The sequence below is a fragment of the Vicia villosa genome, linkage group LG2 (assembly GCF_029867415.1).
Source record: "Vicia villosa cultivar HV-30 ecotype Madison, WI linkage group LG2, Vvil1.0, whole genome shotgun sequence".
Taxonomy (NCBI): domain Eukaryota; kingdom Viridiplantae; phylum Streptophyta; class Magnoliopsida; order Fabales; family Fabaceae; genus Vicia; species Vicia villosa.
In genome coordinates, this window is record NC_081181.1 from 196,425,723 (window position 1) to 196,453,625 (window position 27,903).

The 27,903-nt window shown below is 32.0% G+C and overlaps 2 protein-coding genes across 8 annotated transcripts; one reads left to right on the top strand and one right to left on the bottom strand.

Annotated features, from left to right (window-relative positions):
* Positions 1-8,617: 8,617 nt before the first annotated feature.
* Positions 8,618-9,088, top strand: LOC131651022 (uncharacterized). The gene has a single exon (XM_058920708.1). It carries the CDS (start codon positions 8,618-8,620, stop codon positions 9,086-9,088), a length of 471 nt encoding a protein of 156 aa, XP_058776691.1.
* Positions 9,089-15,665: 6,577 nt separating this feature from the next.
* On the bottom strand, positions 15,666-19,561 carry LOC131653479 (WAT1-related protein At3g02690, chloroplastic-like). 7 transcript variants are annotated; one of them, XR_009299089.1, is made up of 5 exons: positions 18,451-19,561; positions 18,301-18,348; positions 17,798-17,968; positions 16,804-16,917; positions 15,666-16,390 (listed from the first exon to the last, which is right to left on the bottom strand). XR_009299089.1 is itself a non-coding variant. In XM_058923627.1 (4 exons), the coding sequence occupies exons 1-4, from the start codon at positions 18,703-18,705 to the stop codon at positions 16,903-16,905; spliced, it is 489 nt and encodes a 162-aa protein (XP_058779610.1). In that variant the 5' UTR covers positions 18,706-19,561; the 3' UTR covers positions 16,399-16,902. The 7 variants fall into 7 exon arrangements, 3 of the variants coding, with proteins under 3 accessions (XP_058779610.1, XP_058779609.1, XP_058779611.1); XR_009299090.1 differs by having other exon boundaries at positions 15,667-16,390; positions 16,804-16,914; XR_009299088.1 differs by having other exon boundaries at positions 15,669-16,390; positions 16,804-16,914; positions 17,779-17,968.
* Positions 19,562-27,903: the final 8,342 nt, after the last annotated feature.

The following is a 27,903-nucleotide window of genomic DNA, read 5'->3' on the forward strand; positions in this document are numbered from 1 at the left end:
TTGTTCGACTATCCACCCTATGTTCGGACACTAGTAGATACCCCTTCATCCATATCTTGGATAAATCAAACATCAGAGTCGTCTCAAACAATTGAGAAGTTTTGTTCTAATATTTAAAATGGATCCCTAATAAAAAAAATCATACGTCAACACTAACAATACTTTTATTTTCAACAAAAATATTATAATATTTTATAATAAATTTATCAAAATTTTTTTTTTAAGATTGAGTAAACTCATCAATTTTTTTTTATGTTTTTCATATTCTTAATCACAATCTCTAATTTTAGGAGACGTTGAAAAGGAATAGAAAGAAGAAGACAAATTAAAACTTTGAATTTTAGTGATTTGTATCAAATTTATAAAATCAGATAGACAACATTAGAGATAATCAACAATTAACAAATAAAACCACAAATCAAATATTAACAATAAAAAAAAGAAATTAATAATTAATTTTTTATATAAAATAGAGACAATGAGAAATTACATTGTAATATATAGTATATACTTGAATTTTCAAACTAAGATATTCATACAAAATAATAAAAATATAATATTAAAAAAATAAAAAAAAGATTGAAATTTCATAGGAACACCATAATATTTTTTGCAAAATTGTGCAACCATCTTAGAAATTAAAATTTTAAAAGATATTAATAAATTAAAATCGATTAAAATATGATATATATATATATATATATATATATATATATATATATATATATATATATATATATATATATATATATATATATATATATATATATATATATATATATATATATATATATATATATATATATATATAGAGCATATCATATGAGAAAGTTATATTTATATGAGAATGTGAGAATGAATCTGAACCATTGAATTTTAAAATAAATGGTAGAGATTATGAATGAATCTTTTTTTTTTCTCCTACATCATTTATTTTAATAATGGAGGAGAGAGAAAAAAATATTCACACATAATCTCCACCATTTATTTTAAAATCCAATGGTTCAGATTCATTCTCATATTCTCATATAAAAAAGTCATTCTCATATGATATGCCCTATATATATATATATATATATATATATATATATATATATATATATATATATAATAAACAATTAATTAAAATAGTGCATTGATATTCTATTATAAAAAAACCAAAGATATTGATATTTAAATTATCTCAATTCATAATCCCTATACATATGGATATTACACTAATTAAACTCTTTAGAGATGAATGAATTATATGAACCTCTATTTAGAATTTCTAGAAGAAGATTTGATAGAAAAATAATAATAAAATATGTATTAGTATAGGTTTGCTTGATTGCTAGATTTGATTTAAAGAATTAATTTGCTGCATATAGTATCTATATGTTGTCTAGTCAGAAGTTGTATTGAAGTCAAATTAATTTTGGCTTAATTAAATACGGTACAAAGTTTTATCCCTTTCCGTTTTTGGTTTTTAACATCTCAGCTCATGAGATTTGTGAGTATAAAAAGTTGTATAGTGTTACTTTCAATGTAAAATATTTTGCAAAGAACTAAAAAAATATATTATTTAATAATGAATCAAATAGGATAAAATTAAAGTTGCAGTGGTGGAAGGTACACTACCTAACTTTTATGATGAGTAGAGAAGTTGTCCCCTTTATTTAGAGGTCATGTGTAGTGAACCGGACTACACAGACTTATAACCAGCTCTGACTACAACAATCTCAATGCTTAGTAATTTTTAAACAGAAAACCTCTAATGGTTGCACTACTCATTCATGGCCTAGTAAACCAATATATTTCAAGGTAAGATTTATGATGTCAGTGCACAATTATCAAATAAGATTGTTTAACGAGACAAATTTATTGTATTATTTATTGTGTGTTTAATACTAGCAGTAAAACATACATATATACACGAGATTGACAAATCAACTCCTAACAATATACTAATTATGACACCCTTATTTATGTAGAGGCCATGTGCAGTGGACCAGACTGCACAAGCTTATAACTGGCTCTGTCCAACATAAATAAAATCTCTCTAGACATTCTATCATACGCTCTCTTAGTCATTGATATTTGTCTCTCTAGAATTCTATGATTAGTATATTGTTAAATAAGGGCCTCACAAATAAGGGTCTATGATATTTGTCTCTCTAGGCCCTTATTTATGTCTGGTTCATTACACAAAGCCTCTATATAAATAAGGGTCTTACAATTCTCATGTGTTCAGATGTTAAAAACCAAAAACGGAAAGGGATAAAGCTTTGTACCGAATTTAATTAAGCCAAAATTAATTTGACTTAAATACAACTTCTGACTAGACAATATAGGTACTATATGCTGCAAATTAATTCTTCAAATCAAATCTAGCAATCAAGCAAAATCCTAAACTAATACATATTTTATTATCATTTTTCTATCAAATCTTAGAAATTTTAAATAGTTTCATATAATTAATTCTTCTCTAAAGAGTTTAATTAGTGTAATATGTATAGGGATTGTGAATTGAGATAATTTAAATATTAATATATTTTATTTTTTAATCATAGAATATCAATGCACTATTTTAATTGTTTCTTTTTTCATCAATTAATTAATATATATCATACTTTAGTCAATCTGAATTTATTAATATCTTTTAAATTTTTAATTTCTAAGATGGTTGCACAATTTTGCAAGAATATTATGGTGTTCCTATGAAATTTCAGCCTTTATTTGTTTTTTTATATTATATTTTTATTATTTTGTGGTTTTATTTGTTAATTATTGATTATCTCTTAATTTTATTAACTGATCCAAACTTCAATGTTGTCTATCTGATTTTTTAAATTTGATACAAATCACTAAAAATTCAAAGTTTACTTTGTCTTCTTCTTTCTATTCCTTTTCTACGTCTCCTAAATTGTCTCCTAAAATTGGAGAGTGTGATTCAAAATATGAAAAACGTAAAAAAAGATTGATGAGTTTACTCAATTTTATAAAAAAAATCTTGATAAATTTATTATAATTTTTTTTGTTGAAAATAAAAAAATTGTTAGTGTTGACATAGTAATTTTTTTGAGTATTTTTATTAGAGATCCAGTTTAAATATTAGAACAGGACCTCCAAATTATTTGAGACAGCCATGGTTGTAGTGTGTTGACCAAGTGACTCCAAATAAAAGAGGGAATAAATTTTAATATTCAAAATTCATAATTAATTTATAAAAAAATTTACTCTTTGAATACGTTTATGCATAAGATAGAACAATGAGTGAGATGAAGAGAGAAACGTAGCGAATATAAAATAATTAAAAGACTTAACTGCAATTTTGGTCCCCCTATTATCTGTTTTTTTTTGTTTTGGTCCCCCTATTTTAAAATCCGGAATTTTAGCCCCTTTATTTTAGTTTTTTGAGTATTTTGGTCCCCTTGCAAATCTGAATGGAATTTTTAATAAAATGAAACTCAAATTGATGACATATTCAACATAAATCTGAAATAAAATTAGTTTTTTTGAACAGTTCATTGTTGAACTAACACTAACACATCATCAATGTGAGTGTCATTTCATTTAAAATTGCCTTCGAATTTTCAGTTGCTAGCAAACAAGTTCTGACTATGAGAAAGTGACTTATGACGTCATCAAACTCCGAACTCAACATACTCTGACTCAAAGGAGATATACAAGGTGTTCTCTAGAAAGATAATCAAGCTCTGGACCACTCTACTCAACACTTCTGATCATCGCTCATCCAGAAAGCTTTGATTATGACTTTGACAAGAGAAGCCTCTAATGTTATCAAGATCTAAAGTCTTGCGCTCAATAAACTATGAAGAAGTGCGTTACCAAAATCTGGATCAAGACTCTGAGTACTAAGTTTTGAAGACTCTCTCATACAGACTTTGATCCTTCTATGCAAGCTTCGTCAACTTCCATTTTGAAGCCTCTGTAGATTAGAAGATGAGATCAAAAGGCTTTATGTGATAAAATAGTACACAATACAAGATTAATATTACTTCCACTATACTGATTTTGTGGGAAAACTATTGTACTATTGTACCATTTTGTCTTCCATTTTCACAAACCGTTATGCTAGGATACAACTACATTTGTGGAATTACATCTCGACCCTCCAACGGGTCTTTCTATTGCCCCTATAAAGGAGAATTGAAAGAATAGAATGTAAAGAACTTGAACGTGAATATTGCAATACTGTGAAACTTTGAGAGAAAGTAAAGCATACACGCAAGGAACTTTGGTTCATACATTTTGATATAAAATATTATTTTGTGTAAATATTTGTAATTAATTTGTGTAATATGCTTTCATAGAAGCATCTTTGTAACACACTTTATATCTCAACTTTTGAGTTGTATTTCCTTGAGAGACTAGGCTATAGTCAGAATTTCTCAAGAAGACCACTCTTAAAGAACTTATAAGTTCTTCAAGAAGTCGTGAGATAGAGATTGAAGAGGATGAGCCTCAAAGAAAAGTTAAATATGTCGATCTAAAATCTATGGGAACGTCTGAAAAGACTAAAGCCTTTCAAGCTGGAGGGGAAGAGGAATCTAATGAAGATTTTGAAGAAGAAAATGAGTTGTCTCTTTTTTCCATAAGAGTTAACCAACTCTGGAAGAATAGAAAAAGCATGTTCATAGGATCAAGAAGGACAAGTAGTCACTTCGAGTCTACATCTGGATTGAAGAAGTCAGGTGCTAGCATAAACATTATTTGTTTTGAGTGCAAGGAGCCAGGTCATTACAAAAATGAATGTCGCAAGCTGAGAAAAGACATACCAAAGAAGAAATTTTTCAGAGGGAAGGATAAAGGTCTGATGGCTACCCGGGATGACTCTAAATCTTCAGAAGATGAATCTATGGAAGAGAAAGCAAATGTGGCATTGATGGCACGCACCGAAATGCTTTTCTTATTGATTATAAATACTTCTTAATATAAGCCTTGATAGGTTTTCAAAAAGTTATATGAAATTAGAGAGTGTTTTAAAAAACATGTATATGTGTGTATCTGATTGCCTTAGTATTTCAAGACTTACTCTTGACCTTAACAATTCAAATGATGACCCTAAGACACTAAGCATAGGATAGGGAGAGCTTTCACACTTTCACAACTTCATATCTTCAAGTTCTCATGCTTTATACAACAATAACTTAGAACTTCAACATGTAATTAGATCTATTGTTTGATAAGGTTTTACATATCTTCCTGGTCATGTGTCATCATCAGAACCCTTACCTGATAGTTGAAATCAATTCCTTATGTCATAAAAATTCTCAACATCCACACGTCGCTTGACTTATGAAGTTATTTATCTTTAAAGCTTCTACATCATTAGTTGTCATCATCAAAACCAACTGATGGTCATACATGCAAGCACATGTATCAACACCCCCTTGATGATAGAAACACATCTCTTAGGTTTTTGGTAAACACGGAAAATGACGGGTAAATATTTGGAGTGATTAAACTCCCCCTCATAGATACATCTCTTAGATTTATGTTATGTGTCTATGGAATATTTCTGAGGATGCAGGACTACCATGATAAGATTTGAAATAGGTATTTTTAGGCTAGTGGTAGATTTTAGATATGGTCCGTGTGGGCCTAAATTCATAAAGGACTTAATTTTTGTGTGTTTAATCCACAAATCTTGTTCCCATTTCTTTAATTGAATTAAGACAATTTCTTTATAGACCACCCTGTGGGGAGAACCCTGCTGAAAATCTCAAAATACCCCTAACTTCGGAGATGCATCTCCGAAGTCTTTTTTTCCCAGATTTTTCCAGAATTCGGAGACACATCTCTGAAAACACCCATTTTCATATTTTTTGATGTTTTCGGAGATGCATTTCCAAAATATGCAGGAAGTTATTTTTTTGTTTTCTAAACAATGCTTAGTCCCGTATTAATATTTTCTAAAATTAATATTTTTATTAGGAACAAATAAAATTAAAGTAAGAAAAACATGAGAGTTTCTCTTATTAAATTAATTCCTGACTGGAGTAGTAGAAAATATCATTGTGTTCACACATTATTATTACTTATATAATATCACTGAGTGGATTCATCACATCATACAGACAACTTTTGTACTACATAGGAGGACAAGCCTACAACTTTTGTCATAGGTATTAGGTACAGTCAAAATAATATTCAATATATATTTTTGTGATTGTGGCAAAAACTTATTATCCAACTACATATTGAAACGTGTACCACAAGTACATAAATACCTTCAGTATAAGTCACTTCTTGATGGGGTAGGATTAGCTACCTTTAGACCACCTCCAACGGGAGGTTCCTCGCTTGCGTTTTCCAGCTGGCAACAAACTTTATATTTTCAAAGTGCTCCAGCTAGCCATCGCCTTAAAGACATGCAACGTTCTTCCATTTTTTTATATTATAAAATTCAAACTAGTCGTTGAACGGCTAGTTCCTTCTCTTTTTTTTCAACTTATTTTTTCAATTATAAATATAATTTTTTAGGAAAAAATTTACCAACACCAATTTACTTTCACTTTCATTTTTTCTTAAATTTCAAGTTTCTCTCTCAAAATTTCATCCAAATTTCCATCTTTTTACTTCAACTTAAAATTGTTTAGGTCAAATGGATGCTAATCGTTTTCATTATCAACAAGCTATGTTCAATTACATGCAAAATTATCAAAATCCTAATTCTCAAAATTCTCAAATTCCATCGGTCTCATCAAACCCCGCCATATTTTTTCCATCACCAAACAATCCAAATATGTTTCCTAGCCCTCAAATTCCACCGTTTCCTACTCAAGTTGGTGTTGAAACAGAAAAAGTGTTGTCGTTAAAAAAAATCTCCAGAGCAATTTACAAGGGATGAGGATATACTTCTTATCCAATCATGGCTCAATGTTTCAAAAGATCCAATTGTGGGAGTTGATCAAAAGGCAGGGAGTTTTTGGGTAAGAGTCGCTGCCAATTATAACCAGAATCGTGGACAATTGCGGGCAAATTCAGTGGGACAATTAAAATGACGATGGTATCGAATAAATGGCTTGGTTCAAAAATTTGTTGGGTGTTACAAACAAGTTGGTAATGGAAAGAAAAGTGGGACATCAGAGAACGGTATCATGGCCGCTGCACATGCTTTTTTTGCTCAGGATCAAGGTTCTTCAAAAATAACAAAGACTTCTGCTAGTGGGGCATCATCGGAGAACCCAGATACACCTTCAAGTTATGAGTTTAACTCTTCATCACCAATGGAGCGTACAATGGGACAAAAATCACCAAAAAGGAAGGGTAAGGCAAATGAAATTCCAGCTGCTAAGCAAGCTGGAAGGAATAAAAGAACAACGGCAATGGAAAGACTAGCGCAATGTAAGGAGATGAAAAAAATATGGAATGTAGTTAGTATCACTTATGTAAAATGGCCATTAGTACCACTTTAATTTATCAACACCTATGTAAAATGGTCATTAATATCACTTTAATTTATCAACACCTATGTAAAATGGTCATTAGTACCACTTTAAATTATAATAATATTATGTTATTCAAACTAGCCTTTATTCAAACTAGCCATTATTCAAACTAGCCGTTATTCAAATTAGTCGTTATTCAAGCTAACTGTTATTCAAACAAGCCGTTATTCAAACTAGCCGTTATTCAAACTAGCCGTTATTCAAACTAGCTGTTATTCAAACTAGCCATTATTCAAACTAGTCGTTATTCAAACCATTATATATACTACCACTTATGTCATTGTTTTCTCATTCCCATCTTATTTTTCTCTCATTCTTTACTCACTAAAATGGATTCAGGCGATTCAGATAATTACGATCAAGAATTTTGGGAGTTGATTGAAGAAGAATTTATGGACGACATTGATGAAGAACAACAGCTTCAGAATGAACGTCAATCTGGAAGTTCCTCTCGGCCAAAGAGAAAGACAACGGTAGATTGAGATTGTGAAGAAGGGCACAATCGATTATTCAATGACTACTTCTCAGAAAATCCAGTATACACAAATGTTCAATTCCGAAGAAGGTTCAGAATGCATAGGCATGTATTTCTTCGAATTGTAGATGCCCTTGGAAATCATGATGAAAATTTCCAAATGAGGGTCTATGCAACTAGTAAAATGGGTCTTTCACCATTGCAGAAATGTACATTTTCTATTCGTATGTTGGCATATGGGCCTTCTGCTAACTCTGTAGACGAATGTGTTCAAATCGGTGAAAGCACTTCAATTAAGTGCTTAAAAAGATTCGTCTAGGGCATGAATGCTGTATTTGGGGCTGAGTATTTCAGAAAGCCTAACAATACTGATGTTGAACATCTTTTACAAATGGGAGAGTCGCGTGGTTTTTCAGGTGTGTTGGGTTCCATTGATTGTATGCATTGGGAATGGAAAAATTATCATGTTGCATGGAAAGGACAGTATTGTCGATGTGATCATGGTAAGCCCACAATCATGCTTGAAGCAGTGGCATCACAAGACCTATGGATTTGGCATGCTTTTTTTGGTATTGTAGGTTCAAACAATGACATTAATGTGTTAAACCAATCCAACGTGTTTAACGATATTTTGGAAGGACATGCTCCCAATATGTAATATACAATCAATGGGACACCATATAATATGGGGTATTATTTAGCATATGGTATATATCCTAAGTGGGCTACATTTGTCAAGACCATTTCAATGCCCCAGGGAGAAAAGAAAAGATTATTTGCTCAACATCAAGAATCAACTAGAAAAGATGTGGAGCAGACATTTGGAGTACTTCAATCTCGATTTGCAATTATATGTGGCCTAGCGCGTGCCTGGCACATGAAGACCCTCAAGTATACCATATATGCTTGCATCATATTGCACAACATGATTGTGGAAGATGAACGACATACATATGGAGGTAATTTTGATTACTCTTATGATAATGTGGATAACAACAACTCAACAATTGAAACATTTAGCGATCCTCATCTGAATCTTGCAACAAGACTACAAAGAAGAGCAAGTATTTGTGAAAAACAAGTTCATCGTCAACTTCAAGGAGATCTAGTTGAGTATGTTTGGGGGCGTTTTGGACATGAAGATGATGAAATTTAAGTTTGATTAATTATGTGATGTTATTTATTTTTATTGATTTAATTATATGTCATGTATTTGAGATTAATTTTAATTATCATTTTAAATTATACGTTAAATTTGAATTTTATTTATTTTATATCAATTTTAATTTAAATAATTAAAATTATTATTTTAAATAATATGAAATTTAATATAAATAAAATATTAATTTATAGAGTAAAGTTGTGGAACTCAATATGAGTTCTTCAGAGTTGCACTATTGGAGTGAAAAATTAATTGAGTTGCTTCAAGCTGACGTGGCTTAATAGGTCCCACAAAGAACCCAAAAATAGGTTCATGGTTGGAGATGCTCTTACCCAATCTCTTCCCATCTTGATTCGCTTCTACTCTTCATAATCATGTTCTTCTATTGTCTGGTCTATCACTCACATTTGTAGAACAATTTTTTTGAAATTTTGGTGTTTTAGGGTAAATGAAAAATGGGGGAGGTTATTTTGTTTAAACTGCAAACACATGTGTTTTCGGAAATGCATCTCCGAAATGTTGTTTTCGGAGATGCATCTTCGAAAACAATTTTTTTTATTTGATTTCAGAGATGCATCTCCGAAATCACCTATCAACAATGGTGGAAATATGTAACTGACATAACAGAATCCTCATTGAGGAGAGTGAAAGCATTGAAGAAGAGATGAAAAATGAGTATATTCAGTTACATTGAGAACTATACAAAGGTGATCAACAGTATATATACAAGTATATTATGGTCCAATAGGAAGCTGCCACCTAGCTATCTATCTTATCCTAATAACCATTAAAGGGAAAAGATAAATAAATATACATATATTCTAATATGCCCCCTCAAGTTGGACTGTGTAATGAGCAAAGTCCCAACTTGGTCATAATAGAAGAGAAAACTGGGGAATGCAAGGGTTTGGTAAAAGCATCTGCGAGCTGGTCAGAAGTGGAGATAGGAAGCAAGTGAATGAGCTTTGAAGCAATCTTCTCTCTAACAACATGGCAGTCCAGCTCAATGTGCTTGCTTCTTTCATAGAAGGCAGGATTGTGGGCAAGGTAGATAGCAGATTTGCTATCACAATATACAGATGCAGGCTGTGAAAAATTGATCCTGAAATCGTGGAACAGAAACTGCAACCATTGTAGCTCACATGTAAGGGATGCCAAAGCTCTATACTCTGCTTCTGTAGAAGATCTTGAGACAGTGTTTTGCTTTTTGGATTTCCAGCAGAGAAGAGATGATCCAAGGATAACGCAGTAACCAGTAACATATCTTCTAGTAAAGGGACATCTGGCCCAATCAGAGTCAGCAAATGCATATAGTTTTAAAGAACTGGTAGCTGAAAACAAAATGCCTTTAGCTGGAGAAGCCTTAAGGAATCGCAACACCCTAGTAGCAGCTTGATAATGAGGATCAAGAGGCTTTGAGACAAACTGACTTAAATGTTGTACTGCATAAGAGATGTCAGGTCTAGTGTTGGTTAAGTAGATCAAGCGACCAATTAGCCTGCGAAACATTGTAGGATCAGGTAGAGGATCACCCTCAGTAGGGGATAGCTTGAGATTAGGGTCAAAAGGAGTAGAAGAAGGTTTGGCTGCAAGAAACCCAGTGTCCTCCAAGAGTTCTAATGTATACTTCCTCTGATTCATAAAAATCCCTTTAGTGGATCTAGCAATTTCAAATCCTAAGAAAAACCGAAGCTTGCCCAGATCCTTAATTCTAAATTGTTGATCAAGTACTTGTTTGACATGATGTATTTCAGACAAAGAGTTCCCAGCAAGGACTATGTCATCCACATACACTAAGATAGCAGTGAAGAATGTCTTATGAGTTTTCACATACAGAGAATGATCAGCATGAGATTGAGAATATCCAAGGGAAATTAAGAAAGTAGACAGTTTAGAATACCATTGGCGACTAGCTTGCTTAAGGCCATATAAAGACTTTTGTAACTTGCATACCTTAGAAGCATCAACATTGGAAAGACCAGGAGGAAGGGTCATATATACCTCTTCATGCAAATCCCCATGAAGAAATGCATTATTGACATCCAATTGTTCAAGATGCCATCCTTTGATAGCTGCAAGGGAGAGAAGAACTCTAACTGTTGTAATCTTGGCCACTGGAGAGAATGTATCAAAGTAATCAATGCCCTCCATTTGTGTGTAGCCTTTTGCAACCAACCTGGCCTTGTATCTCTCAATGGAACCATCTGCCTTGTATTTGATTTTGTAAACCCATCTGCAACCAATTGGAACCTTTCCTGCAGGAAGATCAACCACAGACCAAGTATGATTTTCTTCAAGAGCAAGAAGCTCAGCATTCATAGCCTGTTTCCAACAATCCCATTTAATGGCTTGATTAAAGGTTTTAGGTTCACTATTTGAAGATACAGAGCAACAAAAATGTTTATAAGAAGGAGAGCAATTGCTATAGCTAAGAACAGATGATAAAGGATATAACACATTAGAGGAGTGAGTGGAGGAAGAGGAATAGCGATGATAATCCTTAAGGTATTGTGGAGGATTGGAAGTCCTAGTAGAGTGTCTAATAGGTGCAGAAGGAGGAGGAGCATTTGCAGAGGTATGGTCAGGAGAAATAAGGTCAAGGGAAGGACCATGGGAAGACTGACCAGGAACAGAAGAAGTATCTGCAGAATGAGGAAAAGATAAAGGGGTATCTGCAGAGTGAGGAAAAGATAAAGGAGTATCTGCAGAGTGAGGAAAAGATAAAGGAGTAGGAGGAGTTGAATTGTCCAAGAGATTATGACTAGAGTCAGGTAAAGGAGAGGCAGTATGAGTAGGAAAAGGAACAGGAGGGGTCCCATTTGGAAGAGTAGATGAAAGGATAGGCTGGGATGATAAAGCATTATCAGTGTCATAAGCATTAATGGACAGGTCATTTGATGGTGACAGGATGTGGGAACTAGGCTGGTGACTAGGAAAGAGAGAATTAAACTCTGAAGAAGTACAAGAAGAGTTAAAAGGAAATGTACTTTCATAGAAAACAACATTTCTTGAAATAAAAATGTCATGAGTATTGAGATCATAAAGGACATAACCTTTAGTAGCATCTTTAAAACCAATGAACACAGCTTTCCTAGCTCTAGGAGCAAATTTGGTTCTATGAGCCTTAAGGGAGGTAGCATAGGCCAAACAACCAAAAGCTTTGAGATGAATCATGGATGGTGGTTGTTGAAATAGAAGTTCATAAGGGCATTTGGATTTGAGAAGAGGACTAGGGAGCCTATTGATGATATGGACAGCATGTTGGACGCAGAATGTCCATAAGTTCAATGGAAGGTTAGAATGAAAAGCAATGGACCTAGCAACATTGAGGATGTGTTGATGTTTTCTCTCAACCACCCCATTTTTTTGAGGGGTTTCAACACATGTCCTTTGATGAACAATGCCTTTAGAAAGTAAAAACTCAGAAAGGGCAATGAATTCAGTGCCATTGTCAGATCTCAAGCATTTGAGAGTGGTGTGAAATTGGTTTTCTATGTATGCTATAAATTGAATAAGACTATTTTTAGTTTGGTCCTTAGTTTTCAGAAAGATAATCCAAGTACGTCTAGTATAATCATCAACAAGAGTGAGAAAGTATTTATGACCTAAAATGGAAATAGTAGAAAAAGGACCCCATAGGTCAGCATGTAGAATATTAAAAGGAACAGTAGAATGAGTAGATCTACTAGGAAAAGGAAGTTTTCTTTGTTTGGCAAAGTGACAAGAGTCACAAGGTACATCAGTATTATTACATGAAATAAAAGGAAAAGACTTTGCTATAGTTTGTAAACCTATATTTGATATATGACCTAGTCTCAAATGCCACAAGTTGCAGGCATTTTGAGAAACAAAATTACAGGATTTATTGGCAGAAGAATTGCAAGGAGTGGAATCAAGAATGTAAAGGCCTTTGTGCAAGTTAGCTATACCAATCAATGTCTTGGATTGACTCTGCACAATATTGCAAGTATCAGTATTAAAATGAATGGAGCAATGATTGGAAGCTACAAGTTTAGAGACAGAGATAAGATTGACATGAAAACTAGGAACATAAATTACATTGTAAAGAGTAAGAGAAGGATTAAGAACAACTGTTCTAGATATGGAAGCTATAACCTGTGATCCATCAGGGAGGCTAACATGGATAGGAACTATGTTTTGGTGTGTAATGAATAAAGAAAAATCAAAGGAAAAATGGTCAGTAGCACCAGTATCTAGAATCCAAAGCCGAGGGTTCTTACCATTCAGATTAGCAGCTTGAGAAGACATGACATAAGGTGAAGTGGAAACAGAGTTGACAACAGGCTTGGATTGAGATTGTCGGAGCAGGGCAAGAATGCTGTCATATTGCTCCCTAGTGAAACCAAATGAGGAAGAAGCTGAGTTCTGAGGAGAGGTACCAGATGTAGCATTGGCAGTAGTAGGAGTAGAGGAGGATGAAGGATTTGCTTGAGTCTTGGCCTTGTATCTATAACCTGGTGGATATCCATGTTTAGTGAAGCAGGTTTCAATGATATGATTTGTACGGCCACAATGTGTACACATTCTATTAGTGCCTCTAGGAGTATTAGAACCCTGACTCTTAGCACGAACACCATTAGAACCTTGCTTAGCAGCATAGTTACCATTAGAAGTTTGCACTTGCATAGCAGAAACTTCATCAGTAGCACCTGCAGATGAAATCACACCAGAAGCCAAGCTATCCATTTCCCGTTCTTGTTGAATCACCAAGGAAAAAGCCTTATTGATATCCGGTAAAGGATTCATCATCATAATCTGTGACTTTGAATGAGTGAATTTCTCATTCAATCCTTTGAGAAAGCGGATAACGTAATCTTGTTCCCTATACAGCTTAACAGACGAAATCGCACCGCAAGAACATGGTATAGCACAAGAACAAAAAGGAATCGGACGATAATTCTCTAATTCATCCCATAGAACTTTCAGTTGAGTAAAATAGTTCGAAACATCTAAAGTACCTTGACGGAATTTGTAAAGATCCTCTTGGATATCAGAAATGCAGAAGACGTCGCCGTGAGAGAACCGAGTCTGCAAATTTCGCCACACACCAGCGGCATTGTCAATCCATAGAACCGATTTTGCAATCGATTCCGAAATCGATCGTTGAATCCACGCAAGAACCATGGTGTTGCATCTAATCCATGGTGCATACATCACATTAGAAACCTGTGGCTTTGGCAAAGTTCCATCAATGAGTGAATTTGAATGAGTGAATTTCTCATTCAATCCTTTGAGAAAGCGGATAACGTAATCTTGTTCCCTATACAGCTTAACAGACGAAATCGCACCGCAAGAACATGGTATAGCACAAGAACAAAAAGGAATCGGACGATAATTCTCTAATTCATCCCATAGAACTTTCAGTTGAGTAAAATAGTTCGAAACATCTAAAGTACCTTGACGGAATTTGTAAAGATCCTCTTGGATATCAGAAATGCGGAAGACGTCGCCGTGAGAGAACCGAGTCTGCAAATTTCGCCACACACCAGCGGCATTGTCAATCCATAGAACCGATTTTGCAATCGATTCCGAAATCGATCGTTGAATCCACGCAAGAACCATGGTGTTGCATCTAATCCATGGTGCATACATCACATCAGAAACCTGTGGCTTTGGCAAAGTTCCATCAATGAATTTCTCCTTGTTCTTGGAGATGAGCGCAATTTGCATTGATCGAGCCCAGGTGTGGTAGTTTTTATCAGTGAGTGATGGCGTAACAAGAACAAAAGCTGGATTCTCGTTCGGATGAAGGTAGAAAGGATTTGCAGAGTTGGTTGTGAAAAGTCAAAAACAAGAAAGCGATCTGAGAAGATAGAGAACAAAGAAGATCGATCAAAAAGAACGAATCGAAAGAGAAGATCGAAGGAAGAACAGAGGAACTATGAGAGAAAGCAAGATCGCGTAGAAACAATGGCTACCAAAGCTCTATGAGCTCTGATACCATATCAACAATGGTGGAAATATGTAACTGACATAACAGAATCCTCATTGAGGAGAGTGAAAGCATTGAAGAAGAGATGAAAAATGAGTATATTCAGTTACATTGAGAACTATACAAAGGTGATCAACAGTATATATACAAGTATATTATGGTCCAATAGGAAGCTGCCACCTAGCTATCTATCTTATCCTAATAACCATTAAAGGGAAAAGATAAATAAATATACATATATTCTAATATCACCTTTTCTTTTTTAACTTCAGAAATGCGTTTTCAAAATATAGAGATATTTTTAAAATTTCACACCGGATTTCCAAAAAGATTTGGGATTCATAAAGAAACGGTCTTGAATTAAATATCTTATTGTGAGCCATATGATGAGTTTTTTTAGCCATTTAAATTTGGAAAAGTAAAGTTTGTGCATTATGTCTTGGTGCTTGTTTGCTTTTAAGTTTGTAGTAGCCTAGACGTACGTTTTTTCAACACTCCAATTTGGAGCTTTAGCTTTTTCACATAATTTTGTCTTGGAATCTGTTGTAGACTCACGTTTGTTTAGCTAGAAGCTTATCAAAACATACACTTGATCGTTGCACATTAACTTTACAATATGCATTGCATGGAATGGGGAAAATGCAACCTTTTTAGAAGAGATGGGAAGCTAAGAGTAGCAAAACATCGCAATGTTGATGAAGGAAATGTTAAGGAGAATGAATTAAAACTCGCCACGAACTGTAATCTTTATAGTTTTTATTTACTTCCAACTATTTAAATTCAATTGTATAATTTTAGAATTTACTTTTAATTATTTTTTATGTATGCTTCGGGTTTGATTTGGATTGACTTGGTTTTTATCAGAATCCTGATTCTTATGATGAAAAAGACAAGGTTTTTTTGAAAACCAAGTTTCATTGTGAGAGAAAAACATTCTTCAAAGTGATCATTGTTAAAATATCCTTAAAATTGTCTGCAATACGGAAATGCATGAAACTTTGAGTCTTGTAAGTTGTATGCATCCTAGAATTAACTGAATTCAAAATTCTCATTGCTATTCATATTATAGACTTTGTTTAATTCAATGTTTGTCAATAAATGTATGATACATGAAAATGACCAAGACACTTATTTAACTTTAAAGACTTAATCACTTGTTCAAAAAGCTTATCAGTGAGCGAATTGTCATTGCTTTACCTTTGGGCTTTAAAATAAAAAGGGTCTGATTATTCTTGAAATATAAAATTGAGCCTAAAATGAAAAATATTGAATATAGCTCATGCCTTTTAGGATAAGAAAACACTCATGATCACATACTTAATGAAGCCCGAGAGAGAAAGTACCTGTATACAAATTGAAAAACAATACAAGTGGTGATTGATAAAGAATGCAATTCGTCCTCTTGAAATTGAAAAATAAAAAGAAAATAAATATAAAAGAATGAGTGAATGAATGTGAAATTTGGTTTGATAAAAAATAAGATCGCAGACACAATGTTAAAAAATGTGTGAGACATAATAATTTGAGTTAAAAGATAAATAAATAAATAAAAATAAAAGAATAAAAGGAATTAATAATATAATTTGGTGCAATTGTTTGCAATGTTTGAAGGGCAGTTGTCTAGTGGAAAGAAAATTCAATAAAAATAATAATAATAAATAGTAGTAGTTAATAGTACACGACAGGTTGAGCCGAATTCTCTTTGTTCATTTACTTTTAATTTCTTAAAATTATTCGTGAATTCTAACTCAGATACCTTTGAATTTGAGACTCTCTCACTTCTAATCAACACTCTCGCAAATGTTGTAACTCATCAGTCACCATGTCACAGTATAGTATAATATTCTGAGACTCATCATCTTCCTCCCTGCTAATGAAAGTACTCTTAACTGTTAATAGTTTACAATTTTCCTATTCTATTTGAACAAGCTTACCATTAAAATAATAATAAAAATACCATCACTAAATTACTTTAAATCTAAATAATGTCGCAATAGCATCAAAGAAACATGAAAAATGATAATATGGTTCCTCTGACATTTATTTACTCGATGAAAAATAGCTAGAAAACTATTAATATTTCAAATTATATAACCTACAAATAAAAGTTTACATTTTGTCCAATATTCAGGCTTAAAAATAAATGTTTACAAATAAAAATGAAAAAACATAAATTAGACTAACAGTGGGTTGTGTACATATATCTTTCTTACTACCAATATTCAGAACATTAAAGAAATAGAAAAATAGAAAAATCACAACATTAAAGAAATATTCAGAACTAAAGATATAAGTTGATTACTACCAATGTTCAAATTTTCAAATCATTTCTAAAGCCCGTGTGACTAATATTACACTTATTACACAAAATTATATGAGCAAGAACATGGTAATGGCAAGGGTTCCAAATAATATATATTATGATTGGAAACATGCATAATGAAATGATTAAAAACTACAGAACATGTGATGTTTTAGGCTAAGAGGATTAGACCAATGGCTAAAACTTCAATTGCTTTGATGAGATTAAGCCTTATAAATATACTAGGATTAATTTAAATCTATGTGAATGGTTCTAGACATTCAACTCTCTTTGCCAGACGGACCAATTCAGGATGCATGAGTTAGATACCTCAGCAGGTCTTAAATTAGTCGGTAACATAAATATCTTGTTATCAAATTTGAAAATTCTCGAGAAAAATTAAATAAAAATGAAATGAAATATACTTACATGTAAACATGATAGATACCTGAATGCTAATACTTCCACAAATTCTGAGTCTACCTGAATAAAATACCTCGAGTAACACAAGTCCTACAACACTAAGTACAAGCCCAGTAGCTCCAATAATTACAATGGACTCACCAAATAACAAAGCTGCAAGTACAACCACTGTCAAAGGTTGTGAATCAATAATAACCTGCCATATATCCAAGCTAGATAGTAAAAAAAAAGCAACGATTCATGCTCTCACTGCAATCTAAAATCCAAATCAACATAAACTGAAGTTAAATCAAATTTTCCTGTAATCCAATTATCAATATGACACACATACAACACTTTACAAACTAACTTCACTCGTTTCGACATACAACTCAGCCATTCAATATGTACTAAATAAGGCTACACTTTAATCTCTAGCAAAGATATATGAACTAGACATAAACACCTAAACAAAACAGCAACAACAATACAGTAGTAGCAGTAAACTAGTAATAGTAAAATTGACTAAGAAATTAAGTGCAAGCATACACTGCCCAAACCAGCTGAAGTCTTCTGCAACCCTTCGGCGAGAAATCCCTGTTTCATTACAAAAGAAACAAACCAATCAATCAATAAATCAGCAATTACATAATTGAAAATGAGTAAACAAACAAATGTATATTGAGTGATAAAAGAAACCTGAAAGCAAGCAGCATCGATGATGGCGAAGAGCGAAATGGAAAGCCATGCGTTGAGGCCAGAGGGGAAAGGCCTTCCTCTGGAAGCAGCGAAAGCAACGAGAAGGAATCCAGCTGGAATGAGACGAAAAGACGAAACGAAGAAAGGACCGTATTTAGGAAGCACTTCTTTCATCGCTACCATGGCAGTGCCCCAGAAGAAGAAAGGCGTTATTAAAACAGTACCTTCCCATAACCCTTCCGCTAGACAAAGCATCTTCGCCGATGATTCATCTTTTTTCTCTACTTTTCCATTTTCTTCTTCTTCTTCTTCAGTTAGGAAGCACTAACATAAACTACCTCATAAACCACCCAATTTGACTTAAGACAGCTTGTAATTAACTCTAACAGTCCCAACCAACTTCCCTAACTGATTCTAATTGATCCCACAAACTAACTTCGCTCATAGAATTTCCTAACTATCAGTCAAATACCTAATAACTGACTGAGTCCTTTATCCAACTCACTCTAACTAACTGAATTGAATCAAACTAACCTATAACTAACTCCAAGCCATGTTCAACCTCCAAACCCCATTCTCAACAAACCAGACATTCTCAACAAACAATATCTATTTGCAAACATGTTACGAGAATTATAAACGAGTTATACTCAAAATCAACATAAGTAAACTCACTGTGGAATTTCAACAAACACCTTGTTCACAAAAAGAAAACAAAAAGATGAAACTGAAAATAAGAAAATCAAAAGATGAATTTACCTAAATTGAAATGGGAACAAGTACAAGCTAGGGTTCGAAGATTCAATCGGTTGTTGCGATTGCGAGAGTTCAGATCATTGTGAAGAAGACTGGTCGTGGTGGAATGAGTAACGGCTTTGTCAACTCCAAACGTGAACAATGCTCGAGCGACTCCGATATTTCTCTGTTACGAAAGTTTTGTTTTCAGCAAACTCCATACGTTTGTAAGGATAAGGTGGAGTTGAAGTATGTAGGCTTTTTTGTTCTATCGTTTCAACTTGAAGCATTTGAGAAATTATTAGAATTTTTAAAGTACGATGCGCAAGTGGACTAAAGAATGTGTGTATATAAAAAAAAATCTGCGATCTGAATTCAATGTGCTACTACAATATAATCATTTGTCGTGTATCCATCAAATGATACCACACATTTGTAGTTGTAGTACTCATTGTTTATTTAATTTTTTTCAATGTGCTACTACAATATAATTTATTTTTAGTTTTTTAAATTATTTTTAAAATCATGTTTATTATAAATAGTTTTAACTCTAATTTAATTGAATTAATTATATTATTGTTTTTATGAATATAATTTTATAGGAAATGTCTTCCTTTATGGTGTTTTTGTTTTTATGTTCCTTTATTTATAATTTTTTTTATCAATAAATATAGCGGCTATCATGAATTCCGTCCTGTGTTACATGAGTATTATATTTAATAGTATTATATTTAACGCATAAATATATTATATTCCGTTAGACTTTAAAAAATTATAGTCTAAACAGTATGAATTCCTCAACGAATATTTGATATATGCTTATATATTACATCCTACTCCTATATGTATTAGAATTTTTAGACATAAATTACTCTTATTTTAAGAAAATTGTTAAATTTGCAGCAAAATCCGCAGGAAATTTTCTTGCGGAATTACCTGCGGATTTTGAATAATAGTTTTGATTTAATAAAATAGATATCCGCAGCAAAATTCGCAGAAAATTTTTCCTGCACATTTACCTGCGAGTTTTGCATTATAGTTTCGTTTTATGTTTGAAATATATAAATCGCAGCAAAATTCGCAGACATTCCTGCGGAATTTTCTGCCAATTCTGGATCCGCAGAAAAGTTTATTTTATTTAAGAAAGTCCCAGGAAAATCCGCAGGTATACCTGCGGAATATTTTCCGCAGGAAATTCCGCAGGTAATACGTGTATTTCTAGTAGTGTTTCTTAAAATTATTCGTGAATTCTAACTCAGATACCTTTGAATTTGAGACTCTCTCACTTCTAATCAACACTCTCGCAAATGTATGTCCAAATCAATAATATGAACGTGACAAACTTCAAGTATACAAACCAAAATATCTCACCTAAGTAGTTGTAAATTATAAATGACAACGTTTTCCATAAGAAAAATGCACTAGAAGAGTCGATGTTTAATCTCTATGAATGTACGTATTTTGAGTTGTCTTTTTAATCTACCAGTGAGTCGACCTTTTTATATAGAGAAGTCAAATCATACATATTCTAAATCAACTAAATCTTTTAAAAAACAATCATGTAGTAACTAGAATACGGAATCAGAAATCAAACAAAATATTTTCAAAATTAGCACACCAATGGATCACCGAGGAAGGCATTATTTAATCTAGGGAACATTTCAGATAAAATTCTTCATCCAAGTCCCCATGGAGGAAGGGAGTATTTATATTAGTTTGGTGTAAGAGCGTGCCTTAAGAGGAAGCAATAGGTAAGAGAATTCCAATGGTGTCCATTATATATATATATATATATATATATATATATATATATATATATATATATATATATATATATATATATATATGAGGAGGGTTATATTTACTCCAGGAGTAAGTTATTATATCTTACTCCAAATCTAGACCATTGATTCCTCTCAATCTAATGGTTAAAAATAATAAGTAATAGTTTTCTCTCTCCACATTTAATTACTTATTATTTTTAACCACTAGATTGAAAAGAATCAATGGTCTAGATTTGGAGTAAGTTATAATAACTTACTCCTGGAGTAAATATAACCCTCCTCTCTCTCTCTCTCTCTCTATATATATATATATATATATATATATATATATATATATATATATATATATATATATATATATATATATATATATATATATATATATATATATATATATATATTGATCATTGATTAACCTATTCCGTTAAAATTTTAAATTTAATAAATGACAAATAAATCGTATGATTAATAAAAATATCATACAATTTTGATACTATTTATTATACATTACTTATGTTTTATTCTATAACTATTTATTCACACAGTACTTATGTTTCATTCTATAACTATTTATTCATACATTATTTATGTTTCATTCGATTACTTATGCTTATTAACACTCGTAGAAGTGTGAAGAAGAAGTTGTAAATTGTTATAAAGTAATTTTATATCATATGTATTTTCTATATATTTCTTATATTATGCTTGATAGCGTGAGTGAGCTAATTAGATAGTAGATCAAAAGTTATTTTTAAGTCTAGAAGTAGACTAGTTCTCTCACATTTCTATTTCAAAATAATTTTTTTATCAATATTTAAATTTATTAAAATAAAATTTTTAAATTCGTTTTCTTTTTATTAATGCAATATTAATTATTATTTAATAATTTTAAATTTATTACCAATTATTATATTATATTTTATTATAATATAATATTTTGAATTTTAATGGTTATTTTCTCATTTCTTTAAAGTCATAATTTTTCTTACACAAAAAATAACCTATGGAGGAATAATTGTGAAAAAATAACCCTTGTGGTCTCTCTTAACGTTTTTTATCCTGAAAACCAATAAATTTTCTTATATTATAAATATCAAAATTATATTTATTATACATAGGAGTCTCAATATAAAAGTTCTAGATAAATTATTATTTTAGGTAAATTATTTTTGATTAATAAATTACTTTTAAATTAATCACAATTATAAATATTCTTAATAATTTTGATTTTATGCATCTATTAAGAATGAAATAGATATTGTGACGAATGAGGCTATGGATTATGTGTTACTCTATAACACTCCATACCAAACATCTTTAAGGCCAAATACAAAAAACATTAATCATGAAACAAAACTCGCTAAATATATTTTAAAAAAACAACTTTTATTGAATAAATGGTTTCTAACAACTTTTATTGAGAAGTTGAGCCGGTCATTTGGTCCGACCAACGTCAATGCCAAAATCTTGCTTTTGGAGGCATCGTCCGTGCAATAGTAGTTGAGTCGGTCATTGACAAGTTGTACATGCTCATCAGGATCTCCTTTCCATTGTATTTCCCTGATTTGGGAGGTTTTTGCATGGATTTACGGATTTCTCTCTCCAAGATCTGAGTACATAGAGGATGCTTAGGTTATACCCGGTTGTGTTGAAATTCATTACGGTCTGCAGAGGGAGCGTAATGTTAAAAGGGTAAGTATTTCCTGTATCGTTTCCAAAGGGATTGATGCGATACTAGTTGGGTAACAGTTTGGGAACATGAGATGTAAAGAGCATGAAAGGTAAACAAAGACAATAAAATAGGGTTTGAAAACGATTTAAAAAAACTGTGCCAAGATTAGTGTTCATTAGTTTGCTTCATATGTACTTAATGATCATGTATATGAACCCATTAATGATTAATAAAACCACGTATCCTCGTGATACCATTTATCTCTAAAGCGATATCGTGAATATTATCATATTAACCGTTAAATGATCTCTCATGCCGACAATCAACATGATAATCTTTAAAAGCTCGATACAAGTGATTATCAACTCACAAATTTATCTCTAGAATTTGTTTATTGATAGATGAATATCTTTTAGGTCAAGGTTTGAAATATATCTCTCAATAGTGATTCAAAACATCAAATAGAACATGAATAACAAGATATTCACCATATATTAATCATCAAACAAGTTCATACACAAAAGATTAAAAGAAATACATATTTACAAACTAACTACCTCTAATCTTGACACAAAAGAGAGTTTAGCTCTCCATAGACATGAAGACTTCAACAACAAGGAACCTAACAAGATTTGCTAGCATCAAACTTAATGAAGATGAAGAAAGATGCTTGGAAAATCTTGAAGTTTTCTTTTTGAAACTTGTTTTTCTTCTCCCTTTTCTCTTGCCCTAGATGTCTCTTAAGAAATATTATGGTGTTGGAAAGATAAGAACCACAAAATATCTACTCAAGTGCCTAAAATTACAAGTGGTCAAAAAGTAGCTCCGTTGAGCGGACTAGGTCCGCTTAGCGGACCACACAAAATATCTGGAATCAACGCAGAGTCTGCTTAGCGGGATTGTTCCGCTTAGAGGACAGAAAAATTTGGTTTGCCTCTGTTTTATGTTCTACAAAGCGCGCTTGAAGCGGGCTAGTGACTTGGAAATGTTCCACAAGCGCGTTGGTGCCCCGCTTAACGGATTGCTGAAACATTTATTCTTCCTTTAGCCTCCAAGCCTCCTTCTAAGTTCTATCCTTTTACACTTTCCATTCCAATCTTACCAAGAGCTTAAATACCTACAAAAGACAAAGAAAAGTCATATAACTTACTATTTACAAACAAAACAAAATGTTATTTATCTATCAATGTATCATAACTAAAAGGAATCAAAACTTGGTAAAAGAGTTGATAAATACCACAAAATCTATGAACAAAATATGTACAAATAGAATTCTAACACGTAACTCCCTTGATCTCCTCCTGCACTCCTAAGGGGAGAATTACGCTTACTCTCATTGGAGCGTTCCTTCGATTTCCGGATTTTTCCTTCTTCTTTTGCTGGAGGCAGATCCAGTCGTTTGAATATTAATGGAAATATTAAATTACTGATGAAAATATTAAATATTAACGGGAACATGGAGTTACAGCTCAAAATATTGAATAATAATTGAAACGTGAATTTACTAATTGAAATATTGAAAATTAACGGAAACATGATGTTATTGATCAAACTATTGAATATTAACGGTACCATAAAGTTAATAATCAAAATATTGAATATCAACGAGAACAAGAAGTTATTGCTCAAACTATTAAATATTAACAAAAACATGAAATTACTAATTAAAATATTGAATATTAACGGAAAAATGAAGTTATTGATCAAACTATTAAATATTAACGGAGACATGAAGTTACTAATCAAAATATTAAATCTTAACGGTAACATAGTTACTGATCAAAATATTTAATATTAACAGAAATATTAACGGGAACATGAATTTATTGATCAAAATATTGAATATTAACGGGAACATGAAGTTACTAATCAAAATATTTTATAGTAACGGAAATATAAAATTACTGATAAAAATATTGAATAATAACGGGAACATGAAGTTACTGAAAAAAATATTGAATAATAATAGAACAATTTTATTATTGGTTTAAATATTTTTGACAATAATTCAAAAACTTATATACTATTAATTCAAATATTTTTAAATATTGAAAGAATTACAAGCACCGATTTATTATATCTATTAAAAAAATTATTTTATTTTTATTATATTTTTGAAACACACGCGCGTATCATTTTTCTTTTATATCTTCATATTTATTTTTTTATATAATTTTTATTTAACTATCATATTTATATTTTTATACAAAATAAATTAGGCTTAATTGCAACTTTGATCCCTCTATTTTGTCTTTTTCTCGATTTTAGTCCCCCTATTTTTAAAACCACGATTTTGGTCCCCCTTTTGAGTTTTCTATTGGAAAAGATACAGGAATAGGGACTAATTTTGCAGAAAAAAGCAAAATAGGGGGACGAAAATTGCACAGAAAACTTAAAAAAGGGACTAAAATAGTGATTTTTAAAATAGAGAAATCAAAATAAAAAATAAAGACAAAATAGGAGGACTAAAGTTGCAATTAAGCCAATAAACTATTTAAAATAAATGAGCATACCATACTTATGCCCGGAGGAATGCACGAGGATCCGCTAGTTTACTCTAAAAGAATTCCTATCAAACTAAAACTAAGAATTAGTCTGATTGATGCCCGTAGAAATGCACGATGATCTGCTAGTTTACTCTAAAAAAATTCCTATCAAACTAAAACTAAGAATTAGTCTAATTAGAGTAAATACAAAGAAATGTATAGTTTCACAGCCAACAAATGTACAATTGCAAGAGTTTTTTTGTTTCAATTCCTCGTCAATCATCAATCGGTTGGGTCTAATATTTTGAATTTATGAACCAGTCTAATGTAGTGCTATCTTACCTAGTAGATCTTGTAGGTGGTGAAATTTTGATATATTTTGGATTTTTCATTTAAAAAAAGTCAAGGATGTAATCAACAATAAGCACTAGCTTCTTCAAAAGATTGATGCAAATAGCAAATACTCCTAGTCTGTAATTTTAAGATCTCTAGGTAAGTCCAACTCAACTAACATATCTTAAAAGGGGTTGGACTCATTGTCTCGACCACAGAAAATAAAGATTTTTTTTAATTCTATTTTTTTTTTCTTGTACTGTGTTTGGACCCAAAAAAAACAGTTCTTGTTGTACTATTGGCAATTATTTCCTTATACAAAAAAGGTACACTATCACATCCCACCATTGTTTGGTCTTTCTGAGGGAAATTTGCAGTACTAATATTCTTGCTGCTGCATGCTTGGTCTTCTCTCTTCCTACTTTACTTTTGTCCCACTTTTTTACCTTTTTTGTTTTGTCTATATTATAGTAGGTATATTTGGGACTCTGTCCTTTACTATAAAGATAACAAAAGACAAGTTGATAAAGAATATTGTTTGATTCGTTGTACTTGGAATAAGAAAAGATTAATCAAGCCAGCAATCAACAACTTTAATGTTTTTAAATATGTCTTGCAGTTGCTTGCAGCCATGGGAAATAATTATCAAGTATATTTTTACTAAATTAATGTATTGATCCAAATTATACATCTTCCCCCAAAACTAGAAAAAATGCTCATTTTTTGTATTAGTTTATTTTACTGGTCAAAGAATAGAAAACACCGGAAGGGTAATAGTCTTCCTTTCCTTGAATCTTCTTTGAATTTGCCACGTGTATCAACATTAAGCGGACACTAGTCGATCGATTGGCTATGAGTTATCCGGATCGATGTTAGAAATTCACTAAAATCTATAATAAATTTCTATCAATCTTGATTAACAAGATTTTTATCACCACATGATAACAATGAAAAGAGAAAAGAAATTTAAAGAAGAAAAAATAATAGGATTTCTGCAGAGTAACTCTGCCCACAAACTGTGAAAAACTTTATTATTCACTTGCGACTGAAAATTCGGTGAATACAACATTTTTACTTGATTACAAAATAATGAGGGTTACTCCCTATTTATGTAGGTTAATTTGCTCCATAAGGCAAAACCCAAAACTATTAAAGCTCAAAATACCTATTTTAGAACTAAATCAAATCTAATTTATTTTAAATCTAAATTAAATCTATCTAGGTCTATAACAAATATGTGTGTAACAAATTGTTTCCACACTTTTAAACAAAACAAATCTTTTCGACACTTCCTTGTCTCTGTCGAACAAACTGCTTTGACATAAGAAATTACTTTCAACACACCACCTAATTCATTGTGTCTAAGCTATCTATATTTATCATAGCTCTTAGTCTTCTGAATATTTCGACTTGCACTCCCTTCGTCATGATGTCTGCAATCTAATTCTCAGTTCTGCAGTGTTTCTAATTCATCTTCCCACATGCTACCTGCTCTCGAAGATAATAGAACCTCATTTCGATGTGCTTGCTTCGACCATGCGCTATCGGGTTATTCGCCAGGTTGATAGCTGACATGCTGTCGATTTTCATGGTAATTGTTCCATGATCTTTATCTGTTATCTCTTCGACCAAGTTCACCATCCATGTTACTTGACATGCACAAAGGGAAGCAGTTATGTACTTTTCTTCATACGATGATAGTGCCACTACTGTTTCTTTTCTCGAACTCCAAGAAACTGGTGCACCACCTAGCATGAACACATATCCTGCTATGGATTTTCGATCCTCAGCATCACTATACCAACTCGAATCAGTGTATTGATCCGCTGTCGCACGCGGGTCAAAAACGAGTAAAATTGCAAACTGTAGTAACAACGGTAACGGTAACTCGTGTATCGTCTCTCAAGGACTCTTGATTTTTATTAACTATAAGCTAAATCGATTAAGGGGGGGTTGGTTTGGTCGAAAAAATGATTATCAAAAGTGATTATGAAATTAAGCTCTTTTGAAATAAGTGATTATGGAAATAAGTCAATCTACCGATTCAGTTCCTACCAATCATCGATTATTAAAATCTCACTATCCTAAGCGGATTCCTTTCCCGTTCGATTACAATATAATCAACAAGCGTAACAATATCATACGAATGATGCTTTCCGTTTGCCGAATTAAGCATTCGGTTAGGCATACAGCGAATTAACGATTAAGCAACGATAAGCCGCAAATAAATTGGAAAACATAATTCAATCGAACCAAACAACATATATTACGAATATCAAATTAAGCAAAAGATAAACAAAATATATTATTGAAGGAAAAGGAATTTTATTGCAAAACTTATAATAATCTCATAGTTTAGGAACCTGAATTCGGTAGATCAACCAAAAGTGATTAGTTCGCCATGGATCAATTCGTACAAGCTTCAAGAATTTCGTGAATAGTG

Excerpts from the sequence above, each read along its gene's own strand:
- LOC131651022 (XM_058920708.1), top strand. The coding sequence starts at position 8,618 with ATGGGGTATTATTTAGCATATGGTATATATCCTAAGTGGGCTACATTT.
- LOC131653479 (XM_058923626.1), bottom strand. The coding sequence starts at position 18,705 with ATGCTTTGTCTAGCGGAAGGGTTATGGGAAGGTACTGTTTTAATAACG. Across the intron at positions 18,349-18,450 it reads TCGATGCTGCTTGCTTTCAG|GGATTTCTCGCCGAAGGGTT; the intron begins GTTTCTTTTATC and ends GTAATGAAACAG. Across the intron at positions 17,969-18,300 it reads CTTCAGCTGGTTTGGGCAGT|GTTATTATTGATTCACAACC; the intron begins GTATGCTTGCAC and ends GATATATGGCAG.